The sequence below is a fragment of the Eptesicus fuscus genome, chromosome 20 (genome assembly GCF_027574615.1).
Source record: "Eptesicus fuscus isolate TK198812 chromosome 20, DD_ASM_mEF_20220401, whole genome shotgun sequence".
Lineage (NCBI taxonomy): Eukaryota > Metazoa > Chordata > Mammalia > Chiroptera > Vespertilionidae > Eptesicus > Eptesicus fuscus.
This window is the reverse complement of record NC_072492.1, coordinates 38,646,667-38,672,774: the sequence shown is the minus strand read 5'-3', so window position 1 is coordinate 38,672,774 and position 26,108 is coordinate 38,646,667. Positions and strand designations below refer to the sequence as shown.

At 39.1% G+C, this 26,108-nt stretch overlaps 1 protein-coding gene across 2 annotated transcripts; it reads right to left on the bottom strand.

The window, feature by feature from the left end:
- Positions 1–1,541: 1,541 nt before the first annotated feature.
- On the bottom strand, positions 1,542–26,054 carry CCT6B (chaperonin containing TCP1 subunit 6B). Of its 2 annotated transcripts, XM_008153670.3 has the most exons (14): positions 25,848–26,054; positions 23,860–23,923; positions 23,066–23,200; positions 19,466–19,639; positions 17,243–17,346; positions 12,959–13,069; positions 12,652–12,811; positions 10,152–10,234; positions 9,051–9,147; positions 8,634–8,781; positions 5,252–5,385; positions 3,806–3,908; positions 2,255–2,327; positions 1,542–1,735 (listed from the first exon to the last, which is right to left on the bottom strand). In XM_008153670.3, the coding sequence occupies exons 1-14, from the start codon at positions 25,982–25,984 to the stop codon at positions 1,663–1,665; spliced, it is 1,596 nt and encodes a 531-aa protein (XP_008151892.1). In that variant the 5' UTR covers positions 25,985–26,054; the 3' UTR covers positions 1,542–1,662. The 2 variants fall into 2 exon arrangements, with proteins under 2 accessions (XP_008151892.1, XP_008151894.1); XM_008153672.3 differs by lacking the exon at positions 23,066–23,200 and having other exon boundaries at positions 25,848–26,053.
- Positions 26,055–26,108: the final 54 nt, after the last annotated feature.

Sequence of the window (26,108 nt, the reverse complement as noted above, 5' to 3'; positions counted from 1 at the left end):
CATCTTCAATTCACAAACACTGAAAAATGCCAGATAAAATGCAGCATATTTGAAACTGCTTAGCTCATTATGAGATATTACTTCACATTCATTTGGACAGCTATTATCAAAACAACAGAAAATAAGTGTTGGTAAGGATGCAGAGAAATTTGAACCCTTTTGCATTGCTAGTAGATATATAAAATGTATGATGATTTCTTTAAAATTAAACACAGACTAGCATATGATCCAACAATTCCAACTCTGGGTATAAACCAAAAAAAGTGAAATCAGGGACACAAATGGATATTTATATATACATGTTCATAACAGCATTAATCACAAGCAAACACTTTCCACAACATGGATGAACCTTGAAATCATTGTGCTAAGTAAAATAAGCTAGTCACAAAAGGACAAATACTATATGATTTTACTCAGTATTCAAACTCAGGAGGGTTATTTGGGTTGTGGAGGTCCCCTCTGAGGAGCAAGGGGATCCAGGCCCACATCAGACACCCCAGCTTAGGGTTCCAGTGCCAGGAAGAGAAGTCCCCATAACTTCTGGCTGTAAAAGCCAGTGGGTTTGTAGCTTAGAGAGACAGAGGACTGCTGGAGACTCAGGTGTTCCTCTTAAACGACCCACACACAGACTTATTTGGACTCCCTCTGAACTGCAATTCTGGGGCAGCAGCTCAAAAGGCACCTGGGACATCCAGGAAGGGACTGAACTGTCTGGCATCAGGGTCAGCCTGGGGTGCTATATATGAGTTTCCATCAACCTAGCTATGGCTGTTAACTGTTAGCCCTCCATGGTGATGCCCTAAAACCCAACTTGCTGGGCCAATCCAAGCTGTTTCCAGTGGCTTTTCCATGCAAATTGTCTTCAGACTGTTCTAAAATCTCTCAAACAAGCAGCATCTGGCCTGAGCATGCCCTGTACCTCCTGTTAAGTGGCCCTAGGCCTGGCACCCACAGCAACCAGCATTGGTTCACAACTGGCTTCTTCTGAGCACCTCCAAGCCCAGCACAAGTAGCAGCCAACTGCAGATTGCTTTGTAGCTCCACAGGGCACAGATGGTGGCTGACCTTGACCTACACCTCCTGGAATGTCCCAGAGCCATGGAAGACAGCTTCAGATCACGTCGAAGCACCACCCAACCACCTCCATAAGCAACACACTCAAGGGGCAGACTCAGAGGGCACCAGAGCCCTGCTGAACTAAGTTCTTTTCTGTGGAATGGACCCCAGAACAGCTGATCCTCCACAGTAGTCACAGCCAGTCCTCACAGCCAATCAACCTGAGGGTAAATCCCTCCCATTGAGGTGCCAACAGCAATCAAAGCTCAACTACAACAGGAGGGTATACACAGCCCTCACAGGAGTGTGCAACTGGAGTGCCCAGTTCAGGGGAATGGAGAGGCTATGACACTGGATACTACAGGACACCTACTACATAAGATTAGAACTCTTAGGGGAAAATATTTTCATTATTACTCCTTGATTGTAAAAATCTTCCTTGTGTTCTTTATACCTAGATGAAATAATTTTTGAGACTGATAAAACCAACAAATATAAGCTGCATTTATTGTGTAAAATTAAGAATAATTCAGGCTATATAAAGGTAGTTGGATGTAAAATGGGCTAAATCTCAGTTTCTAGAAGAGTTGATTTTGAACTCAATCACCCTTTGAGAGAAGACATACCAGCTCGCATAATTTCATCAACCAGGAGAATGTTCGCAGCAATCACTGTGCTGAAGAAAAAGATGACAGGGTGAGTAAAACCTACCAACTCCTCTTATCTTTTCTCCATAGCAATCTGCGGCTACTAAAGGTACTTTGTTTTTCAGTGATGCTGGTGTGAGATTTTCTGAGACACAGCTATTATAAATACAAACATTACCCTTGTATTATAATTTCAATTCTTTTGCTAATAAAGTGGAAGCCTGATTGTATTTTCCAGCAAAACTGACTTCATTTTTAGCACATTATATGATTTTCCCACTATGCATGGGTACTATTTCAGTAAAGTCATTTCTTTCCCTTTCCCCTCAAATAAACAGAAAGATTAACATTTCCTATAACTTACATTGCTAGAACAAAAATGTTAAGAGGGACTATAAAATGGCAGAAGCTAGTCTTAATAACTGAATACCATGCTTTTTCATACACTTAGCCATTTTCCCAATGTAGGATGGCAAAAACAATAGAAAAAATTTAATGTTATCAATTATGTCCCAAAAAGTCTTCCTTTATTATTAATACAAGCTTACCAAGAGTGAAGAAGTTGTTTTTTCACGCAATAATTATCCCAAACTCCTGCATCTGCTGCTACCATTGGCTCACCTGCAAAGTAAAAACAAACTATTTTAATACTATAATCTATAATAATAAAAGGGTAATATGCTAATTAGACTGGACGTCCTTCCCAACGACCTTCCAGACGAAGCCACAGCGGCGGGGGCCAAGACCCTTGCACGAATTCTGTGCATCGGGCCTCTAGTGTTAATATATTAACATTTGTTGTATATTCTAACAATATTTAATATACTACCAAAACTAGTATTGTCACAGTAACCAATGACCTCCATGTTGTCAAATCCGATGGTCGATTCTCAGGCCTCATCTATCAACAGCACTTAACACATGTGATCATACCCTCCTGACTGTTCTTCCTTCACTTGTCTTCTAGGACAGCAAACTTGCCTGTTTTTTTTCTTTTGTACTAATGGCTCCTTTTCTGTCTGCTTTGCTGCTTCTTCCTCTTCTTCCCTGAACTCTTACTGTTGGAGTACCTAAAAGCTCAGTCCTGGATTCTTCTCTTCTCTCTACACTAACTCTAGATGATCTCATCCAGTCTCCTCTACTTAAACCATATACACTCTGATGACTCTCAAGCTTTTATCTCCAACCCAGACCTCCTTCTTAAGCTCCATTACCCTTGTATTGTAATTTCAATTATATCACATCCAACTGTCTATTTTACTTGAAAGTCTATAGATACTTCACACTTAACTCTGCAAAACTTAATACTGGTCACCACCACCCCACTACAACCTGCTCTACCCACAGTCTTCTCCAATGGCAATTCCGACCTTCTAGTTGTTGTTAACTCCTCTGCATAGAGTAGCCAGTGATCCTTTTAAACATAATTAGGCCATGTCACACCTCTGCTCTAAATTGCTCCCTATTCCACTACAGTAAAAATCCAAGTCTTTAGACTGGCCTATATGCCCCTACATAACTTTCTATTACTTCCCCAATCTCCTTCTTCCTCCTCTATATTGTCTAAAATATCAGACAGTGATTTTTTCCACTGGCCATTCCCTCAGCCAAGGATACTCTTTCCTCAGTGCCCCACATGGCTACATTCCTCACTTCTTTTTATTTTCAACAGACATATTCTCATTGATGACTATCCTCTTTAAATTAAAACCCCCTCCCAACCCTCCTGTGCTAACATTCACAATCATTCTTATACTGTTATTTTATTTTTTTCATAGAACTTATTACTCGTTAAAAATGCTAAAAATAACATATGTATTAAGTTTATTTTTTACTGTCTATCCTTGCCCACTACAACATAAGCTCACAAGAATAAGGACTTTTGTCTGTTTTGCTCTGTGTGAATCCCAAGAGTCAAATAACAAGCACTTAATGACTATTTCTTTAATGAATAATTTTTAAAAGTTCAAAAGTAAAATAAGGCACCCAAAATTTAAATATTAAAATCATCCAAACCTCCACCCCTTACTATAAGTTCTGGGTCACTACAGTATAAGCTCTTTCTTTATTAAGCAGCTAATTTTTCTTCACTTTCTTACCTGTATTCAAATCGATACCAACAGGTTGTTCTGATTCTAAATGCTCAGCCTGAACTTTTACTAGTGTTTCCTGAGGGTCATAACCAGAATTCTGAGCAAGAACCTTGAGAAATAAAAATAACAATAAATATACGTGTGGAATACCTTCATATGTGTGTGTGTGTGTGTGTGTGTGTGTGTGTGTGTGTGTGTGGATATCATATATTTTTTTTAAAAGGCACTGCTCTCTAGCCTTGGGAAAATATATTCACAATATAATAATCATCTCCCTTTGAGGAATTTAATTCTTAATCTAAATCAAATGACTATTTTATATATCTGGCATTTTTTATATTTACTTAAACATTTTCTCTATGTACAGTACACTAAATTCTGAGTAGGGCATTAGAGTTCCCCCATCCCCACCCCACTAAATTAATTTTCCTCCTTGCAAAAGATTTTAAAAACAAAAAACATGAAAGGAAGTAGAATGGTATTCTTGTTTCCTCTAGTTCCTCTAGCCACATGTCTTCCAGTCTTTCCTGGGCACTTACAAAAGGAAGCCTGCATATTTGCAGCATCTTTGTGCTCCTCATCAATAAAAGGAGAGTCACGAAGTGTGGCAACAAGGATGGAAATACCTGCACTCCAACCCAGGTTTATTTGCAAGTGGTCCCAACCAACAGTTGATGAGTAAAAAGGTATGACCAATGTATACTAGGTTTACCAATTTGCATCAACTAAAGGATCATTATTTACTGACTTTGCTGCTTTGGGGAAAGAAAACCATAGATTTCTGATTCACAAAGATTCCACAAGTTATGAATAATTTTAAAGCAATTATCAAAGATAATTTAACAACGCTAGCATTGTTAGTAATGTTATAATTCATGGTAACAGCATATTTGAAATTTTTCTGTGCTTCTAAATGGTTCATAACCAGGTTAAGACAAAAGCAAAGGAATGGTAGTTCTCTGTCCTACTGATACATGAAGAAATATTTGGTTTCTCTCCTTTTATAAAGAATTATAATGAAAATGGAATGCAAGGTCGTATTTGGGAGTGCTAAACATCCTGAAGTTCTCACTTTGCACAATTTAAAGTGATAATACTTTGGATACCACCAACAAAATAAAGGTCTGCTCTAAAATCTCATTAAATCTTAAATTGTAAACTTTTTCATTATGATTAGTTAATCAAGAAGAATTTTTGAAGGAAATTTTTGGAATCTTCAACTTTTGGAACTCAGAGAATAAAGCAAGGGGGTAATTTGGCTATTTCATTAAACTCCTATAAGGATTCTGAGCTGTTATTCCAAAAGTTTCCCTGCTTTCGCTATAAAAATATCTTAGACAAACTGTGTGAATAAATGCAAATAAATATGTCTGCTGTTAGATAATATATGCAAATTATAATGAAACACCTTATGTCTAACCAGTTGTTCTTTGGCAATTAGGATAGTTGTACCTTAGGAATAATGAGTAAGGCATCAGCAAAAGCTTGGACTCCAAGGCGAGCTCTTCCTTTTATACTGTGCTTGTACTTAATAAGAGCTTCAGCTATTGTCACTTCAACTGCACCAGCTCCTGGAACCACACAACCTATTGGAGAGGAAAAAATGATTGACAAGACATTCCATACAGAAAAAGAGAACAGAGAAAAAGGCAACTAGCTATTCAAGTGTGCTTTATTATCTAAAATATATATAAATATATACAGAAGTAAAATAAGTTGCACAGCTCAGTGATTACTCAGATGTCTTTTTACCATTATTTCATATCTATTTTTTGTCTATCAGATAAATCTGGCCTATTGTTTATAAAATTTACCAGAGGCCCGGTGCACAAAATTCGTGCACGGAGGGGGGTTGTCCCTCAGCCCAGCCTGTACCCTCTCCAATATGGGACCCCTCAAGGGATGTCCGACTGCCCGTTTAGGCCCGATCCCTCTCACAATCCAGGACTGCTGGCTCCCAACTGCTTGCCTGCCTGCCTTCCTGATTGCCCCTAACCGCTTCTGCCTGCCAGCCTGATCACCCCCTAACCACTCTGCTGCCAGCCTGTTTGCCCTCAACTTCCCTCCTCTGCCTGCCTGGTCACCCCTAACTGCCCTCTCCTGCAGGGTTGATCACCTCCAACTGCCCTCCCTTGCAGGCCTGGTCCCTCTCAACTGCCCTCCCTTGCAGGCCTGGTCCCTCTCAACTGCCCTCCCTTGCAGGCCGGGTGCCTCCCAACTGCCCTCTCCTGCTGGCCATCTTGTGGTGGCCATCTTGTGTCCACATGGGGGCAGGATCTTTGACCACATGGGGGCAGCTGTATTGTGTGTTGCAGTGATGATCAATCTGCATAGTACTCTTTTATTAGATAGGATAGAGGCCTAGTGCAGGAGTGGGGGCCAGCTGGTTTGCCCTGAAGGGTGTCCTGGATCAGGGTGGGGTTCCCTTGGGGCGTGGGGCAGCCTGAGCGAGGGGCCTGTGGTGGTTTGCAGGCTGGCCACGCCCCCTGGCAACTCAAGCGGAGGCCCTGGTATCTGAAATTTATTTTCCTTCTACAATTGAAACTTTGTAGCCTGGAGTGGAGCCAAGCCTGGGGCTCCCTCCGAGGCCAGCAGCCAGTTCTGTTGGGGTTATAATTGAAACTTTGTTGCCTTAAGCGGGTGGGCCCGGCCAGGGTGTGCGGAAAGCTTTGCTTCCCCTGTTGCTGGCGGCAACCCTGGCCTGCTCTCTCAAGCTCCATTCTGCGGCCATTTGTTTGAATTTGTTTACCTTCTATAATTGAAACTTTGTAGCTTGAGTGGAGGCTTAGGCCTGGCAAGGGCAGGCGGAAAGCTTGGCTTCCTCTGTTACCTAGGAAACCTTGCTCTCTGTGGCTGTAGCCATCTTGGTTTGGGTTAATTTGCATGCTTGCTCTGATTGGATGGTGGGCGTGGCTTGTGGGCGTGGCTTGTGGGTGTGTCAGAGGTATGGTCAATTTGCATATTTGTCTATTATTAGGTAGGATTACTCTATTTTTGAGATATAATTCACATACCATAAAATGCAGCCTTTTAAAGTTATACTTTTCAGTAGTTTTTAGTATATTCACATGAATGTGCAATCATCACCCCTATCTTATTCCAGAACATTTTAAAAAAACAACAACAACCCTGTATCCATTAGCAATCAGTCTCTATTTCCCCTTTGCCCAGCCCCTGGCCACCACTAATCTACTCTTTGTCTGTATGTCTTTGCCCTTCCTGAATATTTCGTATAAATTGAATCACATAATACATAGCCTTTTGTGTCTAGACTCTTTTACTTAGCATAATGTTTTTAAGGTCGTCATGTTGTTCTATATATCAGTATTTATTCCTTTTTGTGGTTAAATAACACTCCAGTGTATGGGTATACCACATTTTTGTTTATCCATTCATCAACTAATGGATATTTGAATTGATTCCACTATTTGGTTATTATGAAAATGCTGCTGTGAACATTCAGTTACAAGTTTTTTGGGTGGACATATGTTTTCAACTCTCTTGTGTATATACCTAAGAGTTGATTTGAGGTTCACACAGTAACTCTATGTTTAACTTTTTGAGGAACTGCCTAACTGTTCCCATGAGCAACTGTATATATGAGGGTTCCAACATTTATTATTGTCCAGCTCTTTGACTATAGCCATCCTAACATGAAATGGTGTCTCTTTTTATTTTTATTTCCTTAATGATTAATGATGTTGAGCATCTTTTCATGTGCTTATTATTCTATTTTAAACATGTGTGTTTTTATTGAATTATTTATCCTAACTCCTTTCAGAAGGTAACTGATCATAAATTATCATCTATATCTAGATATATGCATATATATCTATAGATAGATAGATAGATAGATAGATATAAATATAGATATATCTATTAAAGCCTAAGTGACCAAACAATTGAACGACTGCTCTACCAATAGCTATGATGCGCACTGGCCACCAGGGGGCAGACGCTCAATGCAGGAGCTACCCCTGGTGGTCAATGCACTCCCACAGCAGGAGCACCACTCAGCTGACCTACGTGCACCAGACGCCAGGCTCACGGTTGGCAAGCACAGCTGTGGCAGCACGAGCCTCCCCGCTTCCATGGCAGCGCTACCAAAAGGTGGCGGCAGTGGTGGCAGGCAAAGCAGGGCCGGGATGAGCAGGAGCATTGCAGTGCCCAGCCCAGGATCGGGCTCCTCCCTGGCCGCCTGTCACTTTGCACACTACTACATCCCCCAAGGGGTCCCGGATTGCAAGAGGGTGCAGGCCAGGCTGAGGGATGCCACCAATGCATGAATCCATGCACCAGGCCTCTAGTTAAATAATAATAGCTAATATTCTTCCCTAATCTTTCTTTTTTATTTTTTTTTTCCACTTACAGTTTAGATTCAATGTTGTTTTGTATTAGTGTCAGGTGTCCAGCATAGTGGTTAGCACGTTAAGCACCCAGCCTGTTTTGTCTTCCAGATGGAAAGTATAGTGTCAGACACCAGTGACTGTCTAGGCACTTAACGTGTTAGACAATGATAAACTTTACACTGCACCTGAGGTAACGAAATGCGTTCTAAACAGTAAGAGCATTTTATGGTTTTAAAAATTAAAAAATGATACAGCATTAGATTAAATCCTTTTTCATTTCATAAACAGAAGATAATTAAAATGGCAACATACTATTAACAATATTCCAAAGGGAAAAACCGTCACAACCCAAACTATAAATCGCCCAAAGTAAAATGAAAGAATAGTTATCATTAATATATTTTAAGATAGTATACATACCAGATAGATTTATTACCACTTTAAAAATATGAGTTTCATATCCATCACACACAAAAAAAACTTACCATCTTCTATGGCATTTCTGATGGCACGAAGTCCATCCCTTACAGCATCCTTGATTTGTGTGAGAGTATGCTTATTTGGTCCCTTAACCAACAAGGTGACAGAGCGAGGGTTAACACAGTCCTCAACAAAAGTGAACTTTTCTTCACCCTAAAGGATAATACAAGAAGATATAACTTTAATACGTAACATCATTATGTCAATCTTCTTATGAATTTTTCTTGTCAAACATAACTAAATATATGTTAAAAGCAGATAAGTTATATTTGAACTCTTAATATTTAGGTAAATAAATTATAAAATCTATCCTGTGTATTTTTCAGACTTCAAAATGTAAAACCTGAATTAAAAGTTTCAATATTTAAAAAAGGATGTAGTTTACTGTTTACTTTCTAACCACTGCCCCCAGAGATACTCACTACTGCATATTCGTGTACAAGACCAGCATGTCCCAAGCAATCTACACTGAGGTCTTCAAGAGAATTCACAGCTATTCCACCACAAGCAAGAGCGAGTCTGAAATTACATATATGTCAACATAGCTTTGGTTATGGAAAACATAGACTAATTTCTTAAAGGTGAAAACATATCTAACATGGAAGACTTCATAGTCACTGTATTATATTGCTTCTAAATCTGTTTTAACAAAATAAATAAATAAATCCTATATAATAAAGAGGGAGTATGCTAATTGACTGCCATGCCCTCAAAGATGGCAGCGCCCCGTCCCCTCAGCCCCACTGGGGCAGCAGGCATGCGGCACGGCTAGGCTCGCCCCCCAGGTGGGTCTGGCCACTCCACGCGCCTGCCTCCAGAGTCCCCCAGTCCCCTCAGCCCCCCAGCTACCCAGGGCCGGCCCAAGGCGCAGGCAAGCCTTGGATGGCAGCTGCCCAGCCGCCCCTAGCCACGTGAGGCTCAGGTAACCAGGCTGGCCGAGGCTTGCGCTGCCAGCAGTGGCAGCAGCAGAAGTGTGATGGGGGAGTCGCCTTTCCCTGATCGCCAGGTCACCTCCCACCCCTGAGGGCTCCTGGACTGTGAGAGGGGTCAGGCCGGACTGAGGGACCCCCTTCCAATGCATGAATTTTCATGCACTGGGCCTAGAGTAAATAAATAAAATCTGTTTTAAGAAGATGAAAACTGCCCAGCCAGTCTGGGTTGAGTGTCGACCTATGAGCCAGGAAGTCACGTTTTGATTCCTGGTCAGGGCAGCCCATCAATGATTCTCTCATCTTCATTGATGTTTCTATCTTTCTCCTTCCCCCTTCCTCTCTGAAATCAATAAAAATATATTTTTTTAAAAAGAAGATGAAAACCTTTCCTGTATTTCAACAAAGTTTTGAGGTAGGTTAATCTTGATTTTTGACAATTACATTATTTACTGAAATCAAAAACAAAATTTGGAATTTGTACACTACTATTTTGCTCAACAATGTTTTGCGTATAAACTAAAAGGAAGATATGGGATAATTTCAATTTAATCTGTCAATAAACTTAGGACAGATAATTATCTGCAAGCTTACCTTTCCATATTTCTTCTTTTTGCTCTGCGAAGAGCTACTATATTATGTTTTGCAAGAGCATCTAAGGACAATGGATCAATTCCCTATAATCAAATTAGCACAAAAGTTACAAGCATGTTTTAAGCTAGTGGTCCTAAAACTTTTTGATCTCAGCACTGCTTCATGCTCTTAAAAATTATTAACCCCCTAACAAAATAATCTGATGCACAGTAACAGATCCAGAGACATAGAAACATGGAACAGCCTGTCGAACCTCAGAGGAAAGGCAGGGAAGGGCCGGTGGGTGGGTGAGAAGAGATCAACCAAAGAACTTGTTTGCATATATGCATAACACATGGACACAGACAACAGGGTGGTGAAGTCCTGGGGTGGGGGGGAGGGGCAGGCTAGAAGAGGTCAATGGGGGGGGGGGAAAAAGGGACATATGTAATATTTTCAACAATAAAGATTTAAAAAATAAAGTTTATGAAAGGGTAAAAAAAAATGTTAAGCCCCAACGGTATGGCTCAGTGGTTAACTGTCAACCTATAAACCAGGAGATAACGGTTCAATTCTGTCAGGGCACATGCCTGGGTTTTGGGTTTCCATTAATGATTCTCTCATCATTGATATTTCTGTATCTCTCTCCCTTTCTCTCTGAAATCAATAAAAATATATATTTTTTAATTATTAAGAGCCCAAAGCACTTTTATGTAATCTGTATCTATAATATTTATTATATCATTAAAATTGATGAATTTTAAATGTTTATTAATCCATTTAACATAATATGAAACCATTTATGTTAACATAAATAATACTTTTTAATAAAAATTTACTCTAGTTTCCTAAACAAAAAATACAGTGAGGGTGATACACTGTTTTAGATTTTTATAAATCTTTTTAATGTCTGTTATATATGTTTTTGTTTTTTCTATTGATTTTTTTCTTTAAGAAAGAGAGGGAGGGAGAGCGAGAGGGAGGAAAGGGAGAGAGAAAGAGACAGAGAGAGAGAGAAGCATGGATGTGAGAGAGACATCAACCAGTTGCCTACTGTACACACCCCTACCAGGGATTGAGCCTGTAGCCTAGGCATGTGTCCTGACCAGGAATTGAACCAGCAAACTTACTTGAAGGGAATGATGCTCAACCAACTGAGCCATACTGGCCAGGGCTTTAATGCCTGTCTTAATAGAAGACAGCTGGATTCTCCTATCTACTTCTGCATTCAAGTTGGTGCAATATGTTGTTTTGTCTAAAGTATAAGAAGAAAACCTGGCCTCACAGGGACATGTATTGGAAAAGAGAGGAATATTTTAATAGCCTTTTCAGATAAATGTGGACATTCTTCTTTGATACCATACCAAAACTCAATAAGTGGTTAGTTTCAATGTGGCATATGGAACCATATCAATGAACTCTCCATACTCTCCAACATTAAAATCCATTTGTATCTTGCACTTTGAATTGATTATTAGGCATTTAGAAAATATTGGTTCACTAAGCTAGGCAGAGCTTCCAAATGCTGACACATTCATGGTAATACAATATCAAATACATCACCTTTGCTAATATCATCACAAATGTTACCAGAAAAGCCTTTTAAATATCAGAAAGCTGTCAAGTTCACAGTGGCAGATACAGGTTTTCCAGAATTCTAATTTTTGTTTGAAGGCTCAAATGTTATCATTGGCAACAAATACCGTCTGTTTTCCTTCAAGTAGCAGGATTGCTGCATTCATTTTTTAGAAGAAACTACCAAGCACCCATGTCTAAATAAAGATAGTTTGTCTGTCAGTCATTCTTTAAAGTAAAAACGGCATAGCATGATTCTCTATTACACAAGAGCTTTCCTTCAACACAACCATATTTTGATATGCCACAAAAGTGTTTTGTGCATACTTCATATTTTGTCACACAGATTTAAGGATCAACATTAAATAAAATTAATGCTTTACTACTTCTTAAATACATTCCTAAGTGAACTCCCTTTTTTAAAAAAACTACCAGTGTGGCCCTAACTGGTTTGGCTCAGTAGATAGAGCGTCGGCCTGCGGACTGAAAGGTCCCAGGTTCGATTCCAGTCAAGGGCATGTACCTTGGTTGCGGGCACATCCCCAGTGGGGGGTGTGCAGGAGGCAGCTGATTGATGTTTCTCTCTCATCAATGTTTCTAACTCTCTATCCTTTTCCTTTCCTCTCTGTAAAAAAAACAATAAAATATATTTAAAAAAACAAAACAAAAAACTACCAGTGTGTAGTAGTGTGGCAATGAAGGGTATGATGACTACTAGTATGGTTTGGTGCTACTGCTTTGATTTGTGCTAAGGCATCAGCAGTTTTGCATCATCACTGCAAATGTCAACACAATATAAAAGCATTATTACTAATATTATGAAAATAGTTTTGTCCTCACCAACTCCCTGAAATGGTCTTAGGGACTCCTTCAGGTCCACAGACCAACTTTGAGAAACACTAAAGAACATTTACAAATAGTTAAAATCTAAACATTTTTTTCTCACCTTTTGATTAATAACAACAAATCCTTTGTTGGAATGAGCACAGACTTTGTCTTTCAGGTCTATTATTTTTTGTACTCTATCATCAATAAATTTTCTTTCAGCTTTTACCAATTTCTCTTTTTCTTGAGCAGTCTTATAAAAGAAACCAGAGCTCACCTCACTAAAAAATTAATAAAAACAAGCTAGTAAAAGCAGTGGGGAGAAGAGGAAAAGGTAGATGTTTACACTAAACAGTGGGAGGAAAGATTAAAAAACACTTTTAGAAAAAACAGTTTCAAATGCTATAAAGAGCAAATGACATACATACGTTTTTTCATATTCTAGTGATACATTGCAAATAAGGATATATGCATCTTCTACTCGCTTCTTCATTTCTGGGTGACGGGCACCATGATCCAAAACTAATCCTCTGATTAACCTATTAGAAATATGTAAATTTTCTTTCTTTCTTTGAATATACACTCTAAAATTTGATATAAAATTAGAATTACATATTTTTTAAGATATTGTTATTTATTTCTGAGAGGGAAAAACATCAATGATGAGAGAGAATCATTGATCAGCTGCCTCCTGCAAGCCCCCAACCGGGGACCAAGCCCACAACCTGGGCATATACCCTTGGTTGGAATCGAACCTGTGACCCTTCAGTCTGCAGGCTGACACTCTAACCACTGAGCCAAACCAGCTAGGACTAGAATTATGCTCTTAAAGGTGTAACAGAACTGTGAGGGCATACATTGTTTCCTTATACCAACTTTAATCCTAACACATAATTAGTAAAATTGGAGAAGATAATCTACTTTACACACTGTGACTGTTAAGTCACAATGAAATCAACCCAGAATTATCCTCTAAATTATGTGGCGCAAACATATGACACAGCTGATCAAGTAATGAAAGGTAGGCACACAATGAGTTTCTAAGGAACATTTATTTGTTCAAAATAATTATATGGAACAACTGAAAATTGTTAATCTAAATGTCCAACAAAAGAGTACTATTCAGCAAATAATGGCCCAAATATTTCAGTCATGAAAACTATGTAATAACACGGAAAAATATTTACAGGGATGGCTGATAAGCACAGAATGACAAATTGCATAAAAACACATGATCATAACTGTTCTTTTAAAAAAAATAAGCACTTTGGCATTGAAAAGAAAAAAAATGAAAGGAAATTAAAGAGTAGGGTTATGCTTGAGTGGTTAGGAATACAGATCATGTTGAGGGGTCTTTTTTCCTGTTTTCCAAATGTTCCTTCAAGAGTAAGTATCTTTATAACTCTTTAAAATTCATTTGTGCCCAATTAGGGAATGGCATTTCTATGTATAAATCTTTTATAACCAATATTTGTTATACATTAAAGATATAATTTTTTGAATAGTTAAATACAAGGAAGTTTTCAGTTTTAATATAACTAGATTACTCTAACGCCTAACTTAACGTGAAGATGTCTTAATTAAGAAGAAACAAACTACATGTTCAATATTCTTCAACTCTTCAAACATCCTTTACTGTTCTCCCCACCTCACTCTCAGCAAATGTCCTTGCTTCTTCAAGAAAAAAGAAACAGTCCCATCACTACCTCTTACCAATCCACCAGCACTTGAACCTGAACCTCCTATGATTATGAATGATCTGTTCAAGCTCTTCTCTAAAGTTAACTCCTCCACTTGAGTACTGTATTCCATTTCCCCTCCCTGCATTGTCCCCTATTCCCCTAAGTCTTTCTGCCTAAAGGAGCATTCTCAGCAGGATACAAATTTGTCGTAAAAATTCCCATCTTTAAAACAAAGGATTCTTTGGGCCCAGCTGATGTGGCTCAGTGGTTGAGCATCGACCTATGAACCAGGAGGTCACAGTTCAATTTCTGGTCAGGGCACATGCCCAGGTTGCAGGTTGCGGGCTCGGTCCCCAGTAGGGGGTGTGCAGGAGGCAGCCAATCAATGATTCTCTCTCATCACTGATGTTTCTCTCTCTCCCTCTCCCTACCTCTCTGAAATCAATAAAAATATATTTTTTTAAAGCTATCTTTGGGTTGAAGCCCCATTCCCATGTTCTCTTCTAGCTACTGCCTCATTTCTCTGCTCCCTTTTATAAACTCCTCTGAGTTGTCTACATTTGCATCCTCACTTCTTCACAAACCATTCTCTCTTGAGTCTGCCTTCAATCTGACTTTCATGCCTACCCCTTTACTGAATGAACTTTCATTAAAGTTACCAAAAAACTAAATTTTTCCCAAATCTAATAGTCGATTCTCAGTTCACAACAATTTGCTCAAAATTTCAGCAGCATATGACATAGCTGATTATTCTCTCCTTCTTGAAATACTTCTCTTAGTTTCTGGGACACTACCCTCTGTTGGTTTTCCTCCTATCACACTGAGCACCCTTCTCAGTTTCCTTTGCTGAATGCTCCTTATCTTCTCAATTCTAAACATTGGAGTGTGCCCAAGTTCCCAATCCTTAAATTTCTGCTTTTCTTTATCTATATTTACTTCCCGGATGATCTCATCAACTCTAATAGCTTTAAGTCATCCATACACTGATGACTTTCAAATATGTATTTCCAGTCCAGACCACTATGTGCACTCCAGAACATCTCTCCTACTCTCTATTCAACCACTAATAGGCATCTAAAAATAACATTCCCCAAACTGAACTCCTGATTTATTTCCCCAAACCCGCTCCTCCCAGTCTTCTTCATGACACCTCCATTTTTCCAGCTGTTCAGGCAAAAACCCAAAAGACATCCTGACTCCTCTGTTCCTGCCACATTCTATGTCAAATCATCGAGAAATCCTCTTGCTCCTTCTAAGTATACCCTGATCTAAACCATTTTCATTTCTCACTATTATCACAACAGATTCCTAACTGGTCTCCTACTTCTGCCCTTGCACCTCCCACCCTACTCCACAGTGTATTCTCCACATCACAACCACAGAGATCCCTCTGAAATATAAATCAAAAACTTGTTGCCCTCAACAATTAGTAAGCTAATTTGGACCAACACTAATACCAAAAACAATGTTGGGTTGTTTTTAACCGTTAAAGTGCTAGAAAGCTATAAGATAGTAAAGAGCCACAAAATAATTTTCTTTTCAAAACGTAAAAGAAAACCAGAACTCTAAGAGGTAAGGAGAGAACTGTGGGATCTCCTACTGCAAAGTCATTTGACAATTCAGGCAAATCTGAACTTTGGTTTCAACCTCACAATGAGAGGGTGCAGAATTAAAAGTTCAGAGTTCATCCAATGTACAGGGTCTAATAGAAGGCCCTCTTCACATTAAGTGGGAATCCCAATAGGCTATATACTCAGGGTATAAACCATAAGGATGAACTAAAAGCAAGCAGCCCTCATATGAACTTGCAGTTAGAATTCACAACAACTGGATATTTCCAAAAAGCCTCAGATGTGTTATTTAGTATCCGGGCTCCTTACAGCAGCAAATTCAAATTCTCTACAGAAAAGCACCTTCATCCTAGGTTGCAAATTATTTCTACAAATACTTTTTTCAAACATAATGAATAGCACATATAGAAATAAAGTACGATGTGTGAGAAACAGCAAAATACAATAAACACCATAAATAGATAAGCCAGACTTTAAATATTGTAATTATCAGACATGGACTATACAGTGTGGGACAAAAAGTAGGTTTAAAGTTGTGAGTATGCAAAACAGTTTATTCTTGCATTATTATTTATTAATATTGTATTATTTACTTGTTTTACAACTGTAAACCTACTTTTGTCCACCCCTGTATGTTTAAAGAAATAAAATGTAAGTTTGGGAAGATATATAAGAAATAGGAAACCATAAACAGTGACATGGCAAATTTAATAAGCAACCAAATAGAACTTCTATAAATAAGTAAAGATATATATACATATTTTAAAAATAAAGTATTTACTGATGAATTATGTTATCTGGACTGGCTTCAGAATAATCCAAGGTTAGGGCAGGGGAAAGAGAAAAAGAGTCTATAAGGGGTTTTTTTAGCCATAATATGAAAACAGATAAAGATGAGTGACAGATATGTCACTATTCTATTCTACTTTTACATATGTTTAGAATGTTCCATGATAGAACATTTAAAATTAGTTAAGTCCCAAATCAACAAGATGCCATATACTCTGAGTATATACATATTCAGGAAATGTTAATTGCATGGCCCCTCTTACCTCATCATCTCCTACATTTTCCTCTGATTCTGCTGTACGCACAAAGGAACACACAGGCACATTTCTGCCTCAGGGCCTTTTCAACTATTATTCCCTCTGCCTAGAACACTCCTCTTCTAGATATTCAGAGACCTCCTTAGTTCTCTAGTTTAGTTTCATGTTGCTCTAAAATCGCACTTATTCTCACACAAACTGTTACTCTAGCCTCTTCAGAGCATTTATTATCACTTATTTGTTTACTATCTCCAACTAGAAATGTAAACTTCTTGAAGAAAGAAACTGGCTCTGTTAAGTATACAATTAACATATGTTGAATGAATAACCAATGAAATTAATGAAAGAATAGAATATCTGAAGATAACCAAATATTCTAGAATCTATGTATTGCCAAAGTTTATGTAATTTACTTTGTATCTGTTTCTGATTTGTGCTTCATCTCCATGATTTCTACCATGAAGAGATCAATAGGATAACCCGGTCTTGTAATAGCCAACACAGAATCCACCACGGCCTGAAAGAGAAGTGAAAGAGAAGTGAAGTAGTTTGGACTACTAACGAACACCACTGGCCCAGGTAATCTATCACCAGATTAAGAAAGCGAAGAGCTTCAGGCTCCAAAACACAGGGCAAGGCCAAAAAGTGCCACTTTGTCATGGACCCCAATAATTACAGCCTAAAGGGATCTCAAAGATCATCAAGTCCAAATCCTTTATTTTACATATAAGGAAACTAAGACAAGACTTCAAGAAGTTATGATCTCGCCCGGCTGGCATGGCTCAGTGGTTGAGCATCAACCCAAGAAATAAAAGATTCGGTTCCTGGTCAAGGCACATGCCCCAGTTGCAGCCTTGGTCCCCAATATGGAGCACGCAGGAGGCAGCCAATCTCGATGTTTCTCTCTCATCGAAGTTTCTTTCTCTCTATCCCTCTCCCTTCCTCTCTCTCTAAAATAAATAAAAACATATTTTAAAAAAAATAAGTTATGATCTTAAAGATCTTAAAACAAGGTCTAAACGGTAATAGCCAGGCCAGGACTAGAATTCAGGTCTCTGGAACTGCCAAGCCACTGCTCCTTCTACTATACCAACACGGCTCAAACTTTTCCACCAAAGGACACCTTAATAAAAAAGAAGGGAATCTAACATAAGGGTAGAGCTCAAATTTGCTAGCTATTAACAATAGGAAATTTTTAAGTCTTGTGTTTCATCATGAAAACTTTCCATGTCATGACATTATACATACATGTGAAATAATACTTTTCCCAAAAAATCATAAAGTAAAATTGACACTAAAGAAAGATGTGTTTCATTTATTGTGCCAAATATCACCAGGGATATGCAATTTGAGAAACACAACCCAATACACACCATTGTTTAGCTCTGAAAGTAATATAAAAATAACCACAGAAATAAAGTGCTACAGAATAACCATCCTAAAATGTAAATAAAGTAAAAAAACAAAAACCACAGTTTCTTAGAAAAGATTACTTGATGTAGCATAATATTTGGTTTTGGAGCCTAATAGGCTATGACAAAAAAATGTTGGATAGTGAGAGTATCAGTGCTTCTGTAACTCCAAAAGGAAATGAGGGCCCTAACCAGAGAGCATGAAGATTCTGAGCTACTTGCTATATGTATTCCAACAGCAGATAATACAGCAGAGTCTCTATTTAGACTCTGCTCAGTAAGAAATTGTCTGATTTTAGTCTGATATCCCAAATAGGTTTTCCTGTTGGTAAGGAGAATTGACCAGAAATAATTCAACTGTTCCAGTCCATTTGGGACTTATATTCCTCAAAGTAAATTAGTATGACAGCATTCTGACTTATATGTCAATCTCTTGTGAATTTGGTTATGAAATCATCATTCCTGATACATTAGTATATTCAAATTTCATGCAAAGCTAAGGAGCAATGATATCACCAAACTATAGCCCCTTGATAAAAGGCTTCCCAAAACACCTAATCTTGATTATGTTACATACATTCCACCTTTATTTTTTAAAACACATTTTATTGATTTTTCACAGAGAGGGAGAGGGATAGAGAGTTAGAAACATCGATCAGCTGCCTCCTGCAAACCCCCTGCTGGGGATATGCTCACAACCAAGGTACATGCCCTTGACCGGAATCGAACCTGGGACCCTTGAGTCCACAGGCCGACACTCTATCCACTGAGCCAAACCAGTTAGGGCAATACATTCCACCTTTAGAAGTTATCAAAACAAATTATGCAGTTCCCAGAAGTATTAGCAAATCAATCATGCTTCATTAAAGTTGCAACTTTAACTACAAAGCAATGCCAAAACCTCACGTAGTTAATATGGACCTCTAGGTATGAGACCAGTACTTCACCCCAATGGCTTCCACAGGGGATGAGCCAGAGGCAGCCAAGGACCTCCCAACTTTCAAATTAACTTAAAAGAAGGCTTAATGTGATCCTGTTGAAAAAAATTATACATGCTGTTCTGACCAATCAAATCTAGTAAGCAAGTCTATAATGTTTGTCTTCCATAATTTATTTTACATTAAAAAAAAACACATGCAATAGTTGAATATCTTATAGCAAAAAGAAAAATATCACCATGTGTCAGGCTATACTCTTTCTGAATGTAAAGAATTAATCACATACCTCTATTAACACATCAGCCAGTTCAGCATGAACTTTAGTTTGTAGAGATGTTCTAGCCACTTCTAAGAGGATGTCTCTTTTCATCTCTTTTTTAATTGTAATTTCGTCCAAAACTTCAAGTGCTTTTTTCTTTGCAGCTTCAAATCCTTCAGCTATTATTCTAGGGTGCAAGCCCTATTAAAACAACATAAAACTATAAATTATAAATAACTCATCCAAAGTAAAAGTAACCATCCTTTCCTATTAATAGGTATGTCTTCAAAAAGTAATAGTACATCAATGCCACTAAATATAAGTGTACATACATAAAATTTATAAAAGTAATTTTTCAGTGCTTCACATTTAAAACAATCTCAAACTTACAGAAAAATTCTAAGTCCAGTACAAAAAAACTACGAAAGCCCTTTTTATTTCTGAAAATTATGACACATTGATATCATATGGTCTTTCTGAATGGGCACAAAAGAAGTCCTTTTAATGCAGAGAAAAAGAATCAGCACTGGCTTAGAGAGAAGTGGCAGACAGACACCACCCTCATTAAATGTTCACAGTTAACACCCACAGTCATGGGACAAATAGACATCATGTGCCTCATGATATGACGCATTAAGAACACTACAGCCCTTCTATGGCATTCCTGCCAAAAGTTTATAACCTGAGTCTAATCTGAGGAAACAGTCAAATCCAAATTGAGGGACTTTTTACAAAATAAATGGCCTGTACTCTAAAAATAATACTATCATGAAACACAAATAACGGCTCAGGAACTCTTCCAGCTTAAAGGAGACTAAAGAGACATGACAGCTGAATGTAATGCATTGAACCTAGATTTTCTTCTGCTATAAAGGACATTATTGGGATAAGTGATGAAATTTGAATAAAATCTGTATCAATGTGTCAGTGTTAATATTAATTTCCTGGTTTTGATCACTATACTGGATTATGTAAGAGAATTCCCTTGTTTCAAGAAATACTTAGATGGTCTTATCTGCAACTTATTCTTATACTATTCAAAAAAATATATGTACCTTATTACATATATAAACACACATGTATACATTTATTTTTTTATCTGAGAAAGACAAGTGTTATTCTTTGAAATATTCTTTTTTTTTATTTCTTTATTGATTAAGGTGTCACATATTTCTCCTCATTCCCCCATTCCCATCCCACACCCCTCCCCATGGATGCCCCAACCCCCTGTTGAACTTAACCATTGGATAGGCTCATATGCATGCACACAAGTCCTTTGGTTGATCTCTCCCCCCTTCCCCCAACCTCCCCTATCCTCTCTCTGAGGCCCGATAGTCCGATCGATGCCTCCTTGTTTCTGGTTCTGTTCTTGTTCATCAGTCTATGTTGTTCATCATTTCCCCTAGATGAGCGAGATCATGTGTCCCTAGAGATATACTTATAAGAACTGAATGTGAGACGAGCAATAATAGTTATGCTGACAGGCAAATGAATCAGTCTGTAGTGAGTTTCTTTCTGGACCAACAGTTCTTTAGAGACCCAATTTCAATGTCCACCAGTTCCTTATGTGTACATGTCAGCACTGAACCCTCAGCTCTGGATGGTGGACAAATGGTGGTAACGGAGGTCCGACTCCCTCTGGTTTGGTCTCGGCCGGACCCAGGGGCACGGCTTCACCTGGACTCAGGGGCACGTGGCCTCACCCAGACCCAGGGGCGCGTGGCCTCTCCCAGACCCAGGGGCGCGTGGCCTCACCCGGACCTAGGTGCGCGAGACCTCACCCGGATCCAGGGACACATGGCCTCACCCAGACCCGGGGGAGCGTGGCCTCTCCCAGACCCAGGGGCACGTGGCCTCACCCAGACCCAGGGGCGCGTGGCCTCACCCGGACCCGGGACCCAGCCTCACCCGGATCCAGGGACACATGGCCTCACCTGGACCCGGGGGCGCGTGGCCTCTCCCAGACCCAGGGGCGCGTGGCCTCACCCGGACCTAGGTGCGAGAGGCCTCACCCAGATCTGAAATATTCTTGCAACTTTTCTACAGAGCTGACATTGTATCAAAGTATTTTTTTAAAAAAAAGTAATACACAAACTTACTGATGCTGGAACTGGATCTAATTTATCCCCTTCCTCCATTCCTTTATATCAGTCCCATAACAATTTCTAAAAGTTGCCACTTATTGAGCATTTGAGCCTAACACTATTCTAAAGAGCTTTACATATATTATTTAATTTAGTCCTCTGGACACTATGAAGTGGGAGTTGTTATTATTCCTGTTTCACAGATGAGGAAATTGAGGCTTAAAGAAATCTTGTAATTTGCCTTAGCAGGCCTGACTCCAGAAGCTGTTAATAACCATTCTTAAAACATCTTTCCTGTCTAGGACCCCACATTCATTGCTGGTGAGAATGTAAACTGCTATGGCCACTATGGAAAGCAATATGAAGATCTACCATATGACCCAGCAATCCCTCTTCTGGGTATCTACCAAAAAAATTTTTGAAAACATTTATTCATAAAGATATATGTACCCCTATGTTCATTGCAGCATTATTCACAGTAGCCAAAACATGAAGATAGCCTAAGTATCCTTCAATAGATAACTGGATAAAGAAGATGTGGTATAGTGCTCGCTTCGGCAGCACATATACTAAGAAGATGTGGTATAAAAAATTTTTTAAAATAAATAAATATGTGGTATATATACATATAAAATGGAATACTACTTAGCAATAAGAAAGTATACTGCCATTTGCAACAACATGGATGGATCTTGAGAGTATCACGCTACACAAAATAAGTCAGACAGAAAAGGACAAGAACCATCTGATTTCACTCATGTGTGATATAAAACAGAAATCAACAAACAAAACAAAACAAATTTATAAACACAGACAACAAACAGTAAGGTGGTTCCCAGAGGGGAAAGGGTGGGGAGAGGATGAAGAGGGTATGGGGTGCCAAATACATGGTCACAGAAGGAGACTAAACTTTGGGTGGTGAGTACACAATGCAATACACAGATGGTATATTATAAAAGTGTATACTTGACACATATAATGTATTAACCAATGTCACCTCAATAAATTTAATTTTAAAAATAAGTTTTCTCCAGTTATTTTTTTAAAGCATAATTTGGTTTCAACTTTATCAGTGATGTGTGTTTTTCTTAGGCATTAGTCATGGGTACATGGCTAATTTTGTACCTTTTTAAATCTCTTAAATTTTCCATTTTAAAAAGAGGTATATAATTCCAATAAAAGACATTGTTTTGGGGAAAAAATAATTATTCTTTTTATTTATAATTGTCCAAAAATATCTTCATAAACATTAACTTTTGCCCTCTAAAATTTGCCCAGCTATTGTGGCTTACTGGTTGAGCATCAACCCATGAATCAGGAGCTCATGGTTGCTCAGGGCACATGCCCGGGTTGTGGGCTCGATCCCCACTAGGGGGCGTGCAGGAGGCAACCAACAATGATTCTCATCATTGATGTTTCCATTGCTCTCTGAAATTAATTTTAAAAATTAAATAAAATTAAACCAGTTTACTAGTGTAAAAATAAACCCAAGTTTCCATTAAAAATAAAGTACCACATGATTGTAAATTCTATGAAATTATACCTCAGAAATGTAACGATCAGCTTGTTTTAGTAACTCCCCAATAATTAGAACATTTGAAGTAGTACCATCTCCTGTAATGTCATCCTGGGCTGTTGCTACTTTCGCTATCAAGGAAGCTGTTGGGTGTTGAATTTGCTGGAAAAAGCAAGCAACAGATTTAAAGAGAGAGAGAGAATAAAGAAATAAATAGTCTACCAAAAACAAGATAACCTAAGGGTCAATAGTAAAATCAAGAAATGAAATAAGGGGGAAGGCTTGGGGTTAGTAGGAAGGGGGGGGGTGGTCAATGGGGGAAGAAAGGGAGACATCTGTAATACTTTAAACAATATTTAAATAAGCATCATTCTACAAGTCCACAAGTTTTGTATAATCAATTATTAGTAAATGTCAAGACCGAGAGTTAAAAGTTGAGGACTAATGAGATTTGAACATTTTATAAGAGTCTTTGCTTCAGAATGCAATGACATTTCCAAAATTAGATTAAATCCTTCAATTTCAAAGATGAATACATTTACTAAAATTGCAAAGGACTTTTTACTTTTCCATGATTACAAAGAACATAATGTGATGCCTTTAAAAGATTCAACTAATTTGGAAGCATTCCTAAGCTGTTACTTAGACTATACTAAGATTTGAAAACAGCCAAAAAACATTTTTTATTGAGGTTTAATCCAACAAGTATATCTCATGATTGCAATATTTAGCTGACAGCCTTGGTTTAAAGATATACAAACTGTATTATGCTCTCAGTTAAGGCTTATTAAGGTTTATTAAAGTCAGCAGCATCAGCTCACCATCTCATGAAGCAGCACATTGCCATCTTTGGTGAGTTTGATATCACCTGCACCAGAAACAAGCCTGTTCAGAAAACAGTGATGTTATTAACTTCGTATGGCAAGAATAGCGCTTGCCACTCCATCATTAATATAGGGAACTGGTCTTGGAAAACTTCCATCACCCGGAGAGATACCACAGTAAGTACCCCATTTGCAGCCCACAGAATCACTTTTCCCCAGATGGACTGCTATGGCGATTGCACTCCAAATGGACAATTTACAAGTTTAAGGATTAAGTGCAGTTGGTGAGTTATGACAGTGGTTTGGTCCAGAAGAGTACTTGGAAGTCTACCAGCCACACATTTGTGAATTTCCTGCAGGTTTATTTTGGTGAAATGTTACCATTCATTCACTCAGTTTAGCTTTTTCCCTCATCCCTCACATTTACTACAGCATCAAATTCTGTCACTCCACAATGTAAAAGCCTCTTCAAAGTACTCCCGCCTCTCCATTTCCAGTCATCATCATCTGCAGTGTGGACTATTTAGTATCCACATATATCTGAATTTGAACCTACCCTCCATTCATCTTTCTATAAGGCAGGATGACTCAGTTTACTGATCAAAAATCCTTCAACCCAGCTGGTGTGGCTCAGTGGTTGAGCGTGGTCCTATGAACCAGCAGGTCATGGTTCAATTCCCAGTCAGGACACATGCCCAGGTTGTGGGCTCTATCCCCAGTGTGGGGCGTGCAGGAGGCAGCCAACCAATGATTCTCTCTCATCATTGATGTTTCTTTCTCTTTCCCTCTCCCTTTTCTCTGAAATCAATAGAAATATATTTTTTAAAATCCTTCAATGATGTTAATGTTCTCCATCATTTTCAAGGTAAAATCCATACTATTCAGCAATGACATAGCTGACCCTTTCCAATCTGGTTGTATCTATTCAAAATGTTTCATCTACAAAACGAAATCTTGTGGGCAAATCTTATGGTTCCCTTAATACACCACGTTTGTTTTTGTTTCTCTTGGATTTACGCCAACTGATTTTCTTGTTCCTGAAGTTGCTCTATCTAAAAGACCTTTGCTCACTTCTCCAGCTGGTGAATTCTAACGCATCTTTCAAGACTCTGATAAAAAATAATCCGTTATCTGAGTCTTTTCCTTCCCCATTATTCCATCAATAATCAGTCCCTTTCCTCGGTATTATCATATAGTATATGATTAAAAATACAATGCATGGCACGTATTTTTAAATGTATACATAATACTATATAGAATATACATCACATTCGTTTCTAACAAATCCCCTTAAAAACTAAAACTTTATCTTGGTCATCTCTGTGTTCTCAGCATCCCCTTTAGTACATAATAAGCACCCTCTTTTAATTTATTTTGCTCATTCCTGAGTCTGAAGCTCTCCTTACATCTTTTTGCCCTCCCTAGTCTCTTTCCTTCACTGTCCTAAATAATGGTGCTAAATAAATACATGCTTAATGGATTAACAGATATGAAGAACCCTAGGCACAGAGCATCCAAGTAACTTGCCAAAGGACTCACAGATAGAAGGGACACTTGGAATTGAGCCCATTATCTGTCAGGCTCCAAAGCCCGTGCCCTCCCCACAACACCCTGCCAAACACCACCAAAACCAAGGGCATGCAGGCATCCGGTCTTAAGGAGCAGGGGAGTCAGGTGGCTCACGTTTCCTAAGGAAAAACTGAACTTTCAAACTGCCTATGAACCTTAACGAAAAGTTGGTGGGGCGGGAAGGGGCGGAAGAGGGAATCACAGCTTCACTCGTGGGGCCTTTTCCTTGAGGAGGCTTTTTTCCTCCTCCCCCCACGGGACTAGAGATGACCTCAGGGCAGGAATGAGAAGGAGGGAAGCCAGGCCCACAAGTGTGTCCACGGGGCGCCCATCGTTTAGCGGAACGTCGGCCTACAGCGCGCCCCGACACCAACAAACCGCCGGCACCCTAACCGCCGCTGCAACCGCCGCCTCACATTTTCATGGTGCCCTTAGGACCCAAGTTGGTCCTCAGCACGTCCTGCAGCCCTCGGGCAGCGCATATATTGACCGCCAAGGCCGCCTGGGCCCGCGCCACCTCAGCCTTGGCGTTTAAGGTCTTTATGGCAGCCATAGCCGGACGGTTGTGGGACCACCCGACCGGCAAAGCAGCCAGAGCCGCGATTCTGATGTAAAAACCAGCGCCCAGGTCCACGCTCAGCAGCTTCAGCCAATCCTCGCCCTGGGCGGAAGTGACG